The following is a 10,946-nucleotide window of genomic DNA, read 5'->3' on the forward strand; positions in this document are numbered from 1 at the left end:
CGTTGCAACCCCATGGACTGCAGAATGCCAGGCTTCCCTGTCCTTCCTTCATCATCTCCCAGAGCTTGCTCAAACTCATGTCTATTGAGTCGGTGATGCCATCCAACCATCTCGTCCTCTGTCATCCCCTTTTCCTCCTGCCTGCAGTCTTTCCCAGCATCATGGTCTTTTCTAATGAGCCGGCTCTTCACATCAGGTGGCCAAAGTGTTGGAGCTTCAGCGTCAGTCCTTCCAATGAATATTCAGGGTTAATTTCCTTTAGGATTGACTGGTTGGATCTCTTTGCAGTCCAAAGGACTCTCAAGAGTCTTCTCCAACACTACAGTTCAAAAGCATCAATTCTTTGGCACTCAGCCTTCCTTTGTCCAACTCTCACATCCATACATGACCACTGGAAAAACCATAGCTTTGACTAGATGGACCTTTATCAGCAAGGTAATGTCTCTGCTTTTATCACACTATCTAGGTTGGTCAGAGCTTTTCTTCCAAGGAGCAAGTGTCTTTAATTTTACAGATGATGAAATTGAAGTTTAAGAGATTTAGTAGATTTTTTTTAAGATCATACATTAATTAGTGGTAGAGCTGAGATTCACATACTTTGTTTAAGGAGTTGTGAAGATTCTGAAAAGTGCTTAGAATGATATTTGACACACAGTAAGCCTTATAGCAATGTTATTTATTATTATTATTATTATGTCATGGCTTATTTAAAGGAGTTCTGTTTTTGTCCTTCTTTTTATTACATACATGATAAATCACAGTCACAACACCATTGCTGAAGAATTTCTAACCCTCCACCCCTCTTTCTCTCTCATCAACTTCTATTTTGAGTAAGGTTTAGGTTAAGCTTCCACAGTGCAGAAGTTATTGATTATTTGGTATTTTTGCATCACAGCACCCACTCACCTTAGACTGTGGTAATACTGTATTTAACTATCACATACCCACTGCATGTAGGTGACATATGTATCACCTCTGGCCAGAAGAAGCAACAGAGGACAGCTAACTTAGAGATATTCTGATAGTTTAATTAAAGACTTATCAGGTAACAACTCACTTTACCATTTTTACTTTAAAAGCTTTCACACTTCTTATCTGAATGAACATTCAATTTAGTTAAGGAAATGATCTTAGTGATATAAAGGCAGAATCAGGAAAAAGAAAAGTCAAAAATAAAAAGATTAGACTACGTTGCCTCTATCATTTTAAATTAAAACACTGACTTTGGAATAAATTTAAAAATAATATATAGTTTCTTTGTCCATGAATCAATGAACAGATAAGTCATTTTTTCACAAAATGTTTTTCATCTCAGGATTCAAAAGTCCCAGCTATTTCCAGTTAAAGCAGCATCTGTTGCTTTGCCAGTTTCCACAGAGATGAGCTTGTGTTGATTTTCATCACATTTGTTCAAGTCTGGAATCTGGTTAAAACATGCAAACAGTTGCATTGCAAGTTAAGAGGCGCAATCAGATAGTATCTTTTCACCTGCATTTATTTTGATTCAAATGGCATTTGTAATTACGATTCCAAGCATGAATTATTTTTAAATAATTCGGCTGGGAGCAGGAATATCCTAAGTTAAAGCATTCAAGAAGGACAAATACTATGATATATACATATTCTTAGAAAACAGTTATGTTTACATTAAATCATCTCTTGGATTCTGTGTTCTATTTTTTTTTTAACACCATTTTGGGTGTTACTTATTTGGGATAATTGTAAAAAGAAGTAGTTTATCAATTATGTCTTAGCACATTCTCTAAACTACAGACTGCCCATCATAGGTATCTCCCTGTTATTCAGTTTATAATGTCATTATCCGCACATTGATTGTGCATTAATACTCTGAGGTGAAACCAGATTTTTAAAAAATGATGTTGTTGAATTGGAAATTTCTGATATTTGTGTATCTACTTTTAATGACAGGGTAAAAGGCACAGAAGAAGAACAAGCAAAGGTTAAAGTTCTGCAAATGTCCTTCATTACCAAAGTTTATAGTGGATTGTAGTCACTTACCTTGTCATGGCCTTTTAAGTACACCCCAAGTTTCCACTCTTAGTCTCCTCTGCTATTCTAGATAACTAGGTGGAAAATGTTGAGAAACCCTAAAAATTGGGAAGATGAGTAACATATCTTTTTCTGCATTTTTAAATATTGCAGATTTTAATTCACCATTTCAAAAGAAAATTGCTGTGTGATACCTAGCAATTTTAAGTAAATTTCCTATATTACTAATATGGGACAAATTACTAATATGTCAAAATTGTCCAGTTATAATAATGCTTTATCACTAATGTCTAGGAAAAACAGGAAATACAAATGATCACCCACAGAATGATTTTTTTTAAAAAAAATTAGTTATGATTGAGCATTGTCTAATACCAAGTACTGTTTTAGACACTTCACTTATCTCAAACTCTCAGTAGCTCAGAGGATACTGTTATCCTTACTTCACAGAAGAGTAAACTGAAGCTCAGAGAGCTTTAAGTGATTTCTACAAGCTGTTTAGTAGTGTATTAGAAAGCTATTTATATATATGTTTCAATTATATAAAGACGTTGCCTCACAAGTATTCGTTCGCTATGGAAGAAAGTAAAGTCAACTTCATATAGTAGAATAAAATGGCCACCCTCTTTTTCAGTCAGAATTAACCACTGGCAATTTAGTAACAAAGCTTACAGGTATTTTTATGCAAACAAATATCTGAATTTGAAACACCTGTTTCCATTGTAGATGTCATATCACCTCAGTTAACAGTCCTGTTTCCTCAAAGTGAAAACTTCATAAGATTTTATTTCCCCATTTTTTTTCTTTCATTTAAGTTTCTCTCTCTGGTTTCTGATAACTTCATAATAAACAACTCAGGGTAGGCATTGCGGATCAGCAATGCTGTATATTATAATAAGTAATGGAGACAGTATTTTGATTTTTTAATTTCATAGACCTTTCGTAATATTAAAAAAGGGTCACTAAATATGGGCTTAGATGGTGATAGGAATCAAATTTTGTTTCAGTATGTACTCTATTGTTAGAAATAATTGAACAAAGTTCATTATATGAATTTACTTCAGCTGTTAATATATACATGCATTATAGTGATCAAAGGACAAGCACACAGGTCTATGTTCCAAGAGTAAATACCGATTTAGTTATATATGCCCTCCTGTCAGATAATCCCACCCACTATCAATTTTCAGTGGTGTGTTTTTAAAATTAAAATGAGGTTGTAAGGGAAGTACTGTCACTTAACAGTAAGTATATATTTATAATCACTTTTCTTTAATTTAAATTAATACCCCAGACTGAAAACTATTCATAAAGAATTCATGAGAATGATTGCTCTTGGAGAGAAATTAAAGGGTACTTTTAAACTAAACAAATAAAAGGTATTTACTCACTTTCATATTCCTATATTGATACTAATGGATAAGAACATCAGTATTTGTTTTTCTAAGTAGTTTGTTCAATATTTAAACATCTTGAAATTAAACCAAGTAGATATATCAGGAAATACATTTTTTATCATTTTAAATTAGTGATGATCTATAATTTTTTGTCATGAAATATTTAGTCAGAGGCTAGAAATGTTTGAAAATACAGAATGCTACTTACTGTGTGCATGTCTATAAAATGTACAAATCATTTTTAAACTATTTTGTTATTTTCACTGTACATATTTCTGGAGGTTGGAGTGCTCCCCTGGTGGCTCAGTGGTTAAGAATTCACCCACCAGTGCAGGAGACATGGGTTCGAACCCTGGTCTGGGAGGACCCCACATGCCATGGAGCAACTAAGCCTGTACAACTCATCTATTGAGCCTGTGCTTAAGAGCCTAGGAACCACAACTGCTGAGCCCACACACCACAGCCACTGAAGACAGCATGCCCTCCATAGCAAGAGAAGCCACCACAACGAGAAACTCATGAACCACAGCTAGAGAGTGGCCCCCACTCATGGCAACTAGAGGAATACCTGCATATTAACAAAGACCTATCACAGCTTAAATAAATAAATATTTCTGGGGGCTATTCTTGATATGATAAAGATTATGAAGACTAATATTGGATCACTATTAGATATCCACCATAATGGTGAGATTGATAAGTTGTTTAGAATCAGGTTCCTAACTAAAATAACAGAGACATCATGGCAAAGTAAAAATAGCAACGAAAAACATAAGTTAGAATAATACTGATGTCTTTTCTTTTCAGCTTCCTAGATCTATGTACTAGGAGGGCAAGAGATTGAATCTCTCTGAGAACTACATTCCTTTTCTTTAAAATGGACATAAGATTGTCTTAGCAAGATAATATTGATGATTAGAGATAATATGGAGAGAGAGCACCTCACATAGTGCCTGAGATGAGCATTTATTTTCTACATAAGTTTCTTTAAAAGCTGTCTGGAGAAAACCAATATATATGTCATAACAACTGATTTCCTGGTCATATAGAACTGATAATAATTATAAGGTAAGATTTTGGAAGGATTTCAGTGAAGGATTTAATTTCTCTTCAACATGATTTTTGAATTATGCCTTTTATCTTCATTCTTAGTATGATATGTGATTACTAGTCAGGGGAAGAAAGGAATATCTCTTTATCCAAACTATTCCAGGCTTAAACACAATAGAAATTATTTATAAATTGGCAAAGAGAGAATAGAAATGAAAGAAGAAAGACTGTCATTACTTGTTTAAATTATACTTAACTATTGAAGAGATGCATTTTTAAAATTCATCTTTTATTTTACAGTTTAATAGCCTTTAATAGAAGTCTAATGGTAAAGGTAGAGGACAGTAATGATTTTTGCAAACGATACAGAAAATTGTACCTTTTGATGAATATAAAACTGAAATATAATATATGGCTTTAGTTTATTAATATATTTCAAATATTCACAAAAGAATATTGAAGTTGACTGATTTAACAGTAACTCAGTCTTAACATATGATTTATGAGAACAGAGCTGAGTAAATCAGAGTAGCATAAGGTAAATGATATCCAAGCAACATAATATTAATATACAAATAGCAACATTTCACATCTTATATGCAGCATCCAGTTTCCAAAGCTTTTATAGCAGGAACAGAACTTGTAACATCACAGTGGCCCAGAGTACTGATTTTATAGGTTTCTAAAACTTGAGCAAAAGTTCATTTTGGCCTTAAAGAAGATGGATGGAAGATGTATGTAACTTTACATTATGCAACAGAATTGTTTGCAACTTTTATTCATTTAGTAAATCCTTGAGATGGTTATCATGCTGTCATTTATAAAAGACAACCATTTTTAGACATTATAAGATATGTTTTACATTTCTATATGAGTACTTTGGGGGCTTACCTGGTGAAAAAATGTGAGTGAAAGCTGACTTAAATTCAACATTCAAAATATTAAGATCATGGTATCTGGTCATGTCACATCATGGCAAATGGGTGGGGAAAAGTAGAAACAGCGACAGATTTTATTTTCTTGGGTTCCAAAATCACAGTAGATAGTGACTGCAGCCGTGAAATTAAAAGATGCTTGCTCCATCGAAGAAAAGCTATGATAAACCTAGACAGCATATTAAAAAGCAGAGACCTCACTTTGCCAACAAAGTTCCATATAATCAAAGCTATGGTTTTTCCAGTAGTCATGTACAGATGTGAGATTTGGACCATAAAGAAAGCTGAGCACTGAAGAATTAATGCTTTTGAAGTGTGCTCGAAAAGACTCTTGAGAGTCCCTTGGACTGCAAGGAGATCAAATCAGTCAATCCTAGAGGAAATCAACTCTGAATATTCATTGGAAAGACTGACTGATGCTGAAGCTGAAGGTCCAATATTTTGGCCACCTGATGGGAACAGCCAAACTACTGGAAAAGACACTGATGCTGGGAAAGATTGAAGGCAGGAGGAAAAGGCAGTGACAGAGGATGAAATGGTTAGATGGCATTACCAACTCAATGGACATGAGTTTGAACAAACCTCAGGAGACAGAGAAGGACAGGGAAGCCTGGCATGCTGCAGTCCGTGGGGTCACAAAGAGTTGAACACAAGTTAGCGACTAAACAACAACATGAGTGATTTTATTTCGTACTCACAGCATTCCTGGGAGATAGGTATTGCTTTTTATGCTTTACTCTTCAGAAGAGAAAGCTGTACTCAACTAAATATCCTTAAGTTTCCACAGACATAAAGTTTGGATTCAAAGGCAGGTTTGTTTGTTTCATATATCATATTGCTTCTTCAATGATGGAAAATGACTATCTGAGTTTTTTATTTTCACTTTATCTCCTTATAGAAGAGACATACGTTATGACACTGTTCTCTGCCATTTTTACTTTTGGTTTATGATAATAAACAATTAGTAATGCTTTGACATACTATCCTTCAAATATAAACACTGAATGTACCCTTCATTTTTTATGGGAACAAAGTATATGTATCAAAGTTATTAACACCACAACTTTGAACATATTCTATATTCAGTCTACTCAGATAAACAGTCCAGAGCTTAAATAAGAAAGCAAAATGAATTCCTTTGTGAAAAATTCCTGAACATGTGCTTCTGCTATGCCTAATTTATCAAATACTTTCTTTTTGCTTTCAGGGATGACTTGTCAAGCTCGAACATCGTACACAGAAGATGAAGTTCTCTGGGGTCATCGTTTTTTCCCTGTAATTTCCTTAGAAGAAGGATTCTTTAAAGTTGATTACTCCCAGTTCCATGCAACATTTGAAGTCCCCACCCCACCTTACAGTGTGAAAGAACAGGAGGAAATGCTCCTTATGTCCTCTCCTTTAATAGCACCAGCCATAACTAACAGCAAAGAAAGACATAACTCTGTGGAATGCTTAGATGGACTTGATGACATTAGTACCAAACTTCCATCTAAGCTGCAGAAAATTACTGGAAGAGAAGACTTTCCCAAAAAACTCTTGAGAATGAGTTCTACAACTTCTGAAAAAGCCTACAGCTTGGGCGATTTGCCCATGAAACTTCAACGAATAAGTTCAGTACCTGGCAACTCAGAAGAAAAACTGGTATCTAAAACCACCAAAATGTTGTCTGATCCCATGAGCCAGTCAGTGGCTGATTTGCCACCAAAGCTTCAAAAGATGGCAGGAGGAGCAACCAGGATGGAAGGCAATCTTCCAGCAAAATTAAGAAAAATGAACTCTGATAGATTCACATAACAAAACACCCCTTCAGGCATTATTTATTGTTTGATTTAGTAATAGTCCAATATTTGGCTGATGAGGTAATCCTCTCTAAGGAATTTGAAAGGTACATTTTTTTCTCCCAGTCATATATGCATATTTGAGAACCCTACCTTTTCAAGTATTGCTACTGTGCAGAAAGAAAATATTGTAAAGGGAGGACATCAGAAGGAAGTTCTTAATAATGGGCATGTATTATCACATCAAGCATGCAATAATGTGCAAATTTTGCATTTAGTTTTATGGCATGATTTATATATGGTATATTTATATTGTATATTATGGAAAATGTATATATATATTTAAAGTGGTGGTACTATCCACAATATTTCTAACATATGTATTAAGCCAAACATGAGTTGATAGCATTCAGGGTGATAAAACTATATATATGTGTGTGTACACATAGTTTTATATATACACACACATATATATATATATATACATATATATATATACACACACACACAGAGACATATATCTATAAAATTGTGATGTTTTGTTCAAAGTTGTAGTTCTTGTGCATGTTTACTTTATTAGGCTAGGAAAGCTTCTGGCATTAATTATTAATACCAAATATTTTAGCCTTAAATTATTTGTCATTTTAAAATCTGATTTAATGTTTTCTGCTGTTTAAGGACCTGGAAGGTTTTCAGTTGTACTTTATATGAGGGAGTCACACAAGTATGTGCTACTTACGGCCCAGCAAAAATGTAACCATTATATATTTGACATGTAAATTTTGAAGCATACTAATATACTGACAATTTCTAATGATTTTTAAAAGTTGCTAGTACTGGGGAAAAAATAAACATTGCTTATTTTGAGAGTTGGTCCTTTCCTGGACTAAAGTCTGGAAATCTCTTTTGTATATGATCTAATTTAAATATGAGCTCTGAACAAATGCTGAGTCATTGTAATAGTCAGTAGCCAAGTAATATTGAATATATTGGAATCTGTGTGAAATTGCATAATGAATGGTCCCTGTTTCAAGCTGAGTGAATTGGTAATATTTTCACTCTTTTTCTCAAACTTTTGTCATTTTAAAAACCAATAATTAATCCTTGAGTAGACAAAACAACACAATGAAATAGATGATAGATATTTATGCATAAAATATGTATGTCTAATTGTGTCTCTCATTTTATGCCATTTTCTTGTTTGTGGCATTTGTTATAAAAGGACAGATTTTTTCCTCACCTGGGCAACCTATTTTATCCCATACCTGTCGCTCAATTCAGACAGAATGTTTTGTACATACCTGAGAGAATTTAAAATCAGATAACCTGAAGACATTTTACCCATGTAAGTTTTTTGCTTTGTTTTGTTTCAGTAAACAATCAATTTATTGGTGTCTTGGATCTCTGGCCTACCAAAATAAGTGTAGCAGTACTATTTTGTTAACCCAAAGGTCTGATATTTATGACTCATTAATGGGAATTAAAACTATTCCTCAAAAGAACATAGTCGAAATAAAGATTTGGAATGTAGAGATTTTAATGAAAATTTATAAGTGCTCCTTATTGGAATATCATGGACTTTCCTATAAAACTTCTTTGGGTGTTGTACTTAAAGTCTGTCCAGAATTAATCTATTTTTCCTTATAAATATGTAAATCCTTAATAGCTGGTTTCGGCTCCCACCATTTCCCCCCTTTTTAACAATCCTGTGATGATTTTCATATTGCGAAATTATTACATCAACAATTCTGTCATTGACTACAATAATATTAATACCTTCTGGCTACCTCTGTATCAATCAAATTCTGCAGGTGCAAAATATACCAGGGAATTGTTACTGGCAAAATGATCAACTTGGGGCATCTATCCACTGTGAATAGATCTGGTTGACCTAACTCTTTACCCCCCAAACTTTCTTATTTGCTGGATACAGGAAATGAAATAGTAGCAGAGCGAGAAGGGGCCCGAGGGGCACAGTATATTTGTTATCAGTGGAAAAAGCTGCACAGATCATTTAGTCCAACCACTTAAAACTAAAAAGCCATAATTTAATTTGGAGAGTCATTTGAGTTTGGTTTTGGTGCCAAGGGGAAACTGGGACCAAAAATAAACTCTCCAAATACATTCAATCATTCATTCAATGAAATTCTGCATTTCTTTTAAGTTCTAGGCATTTTTAGCTCCTGTAGATTTGGATATGACTAAGTCAGAGGTGGTCATTGCTCATTCAAACACCACATATCAGTTGGAGAGGGGGGAGGGGAGATAAAAATAACAGAATTTCAGAGTCAAAATATCAGTTAATGGAAGGAAAGCAGAGTAACACAATGGAAAATGATTGGGTGAAATGATTATTTTGGAAGGGGGAGAGGGTGATATTTAAACAGAGACCTAAATGATGAGAAAGAACCACTGTTGCCGAAATAATTTTTCTTAGTGAATGCTATTCCTTTATCTTTCCCACATGTATATGGGAAAGGTATAATTTCTGCATGTAATTGCAGTTTAACTCCTGTTACTAAGTTAATCATCGGTCCCGGCTTACCCAGGAGAGTTCCGGTTTTTACCTGTTGTGCCTGTGTAATTATCAACAGTACTCCCTTTCACTCTTACGGTCCCGGCTTATCCAGGAGAGTTCTGGTTTTTACCTGTTGTACCTGTGTAATTATCAACAGTACTCCCTTTCACTCTTACAATGTCTTGGTTTGGATGACATATGGTGACTCTACATTTTTGTTGAGACTATATTATGAAGTCTGATATATTTGGATAAAAATAAAGAATTGCTTTTTCTTCTCATTTCGCTGATTTTTTTGACACTGGCATTCCAAGCAAAATCATCTCAGTTTCATGTATTTCTTCCTGGAGGACTTCTTAACAAAGTTATTTCCTGTAACATTTGTTTAATCTGTACATGACATGTCTTCCTAGGAGTGAAAAGTTATGCATTTTATTGACTGAATAAAAGGTAAACCTCTGATATTTCCATTTCAGGAATTTGTAAGAGCTCAAATCAAAGGGAGTAAAAGTCAACTTAAGTCAAGATAATTTTCAGCCCACCAATGTGGCAACTATTGTAAAGCAAAATATAGTATTCATTGAACTGAATAATTCAACTTTATTAGAAACTAGTCCCTTTTAATGGTATTTTCATGGATAGTTCTGTCATGGTAAAATATTTCACTCTATTAAAATGTAAATGAAAATACAATTATTTTGACAATGCCTATCTTCAATTTAAATATCCTTCTCAGCAATATGTGGATAGATTTTTGTAAATATATATTCAATTAAAAATTAGGATATTTTATCATTAATTATTTATGAAAAAATTCTTATGCTGTTTTAAATTCATCCATATATGGTATTAAATACTTTGAAAAAGTATTTAGTTGTGTCAGTACTCAAGAGACACTTTGTAGAATAGGATGCAACCATAAAGTGTGATTTCTTTTGGAGGAAAGGTGAGATTATGGGGAAGGTGGTTTACATTCCATTTGAATGAAGGTTTCTACTATTTCATACTTTGAAGAGAGTTCAGCTTGACAACACAGCACATCTGTGAGCTCTACTTCAGAATTTGTGCTTGAGTTATGTTGTACATATTTAAATTAGCATCAAGCTAATTGCATTGTCTGGCAAGCAAGTTTATTATTTAAATGTGCAAGGTCATTTAGGTTACAAAAGTAATAACTTATGTATTCAATACGGCAAGTTCAGTTTTATAAAAACTGTTCTAAACTTTCAAAATATGATTGGGTTAAATTTTTATAGCA

At 33.7% G+C, this 10,946-nt stretch overlaps 1 protein-coding gene across 2 annotated transcripts in view; it reads left to right on the forward strand.

Annotated features, from left to right (window-relative positions):
* Positions 1-9,969, forward strand: part of KCNJ3 (potassium inwardly rectifying channel subfamily J member 3) — a 184,306-nt gene extending 174,337 nt beyond the window's left edge. For both annotated transcript variants that reach the window (XM_040229108.1, XM_040229107.1), the window contains one exon: positions 6,600-9,969. In XM_040229108.1, coding sequence (XP_040085042.1) covers positions 6,600-6,605 — 6 coding nt within the window. In that variant the 3' untranslated portion in view covers positions 6,606-9,969. The remainder of the gene's footprint in view (positions 1-6,599) is intronic.
* Positions 9,970-10,946: the final 977 nt, after the last annotated feature.

This window comes from Oryx dammah, unplaced genomic scaffold (genome assembly GCF_014754425.2).
Source record: "Oryx dammah isolate SB20612 unplaced genomic scaffold, SCBI_Odam_1.1 HiC_scaffold_27, whole genome shotgun sequence".
NCBI lineage: Eukaryota > Metazoa > Chordata > Mammalia > Artiodactyla > Bovidae > Oryx > Oryx dammah.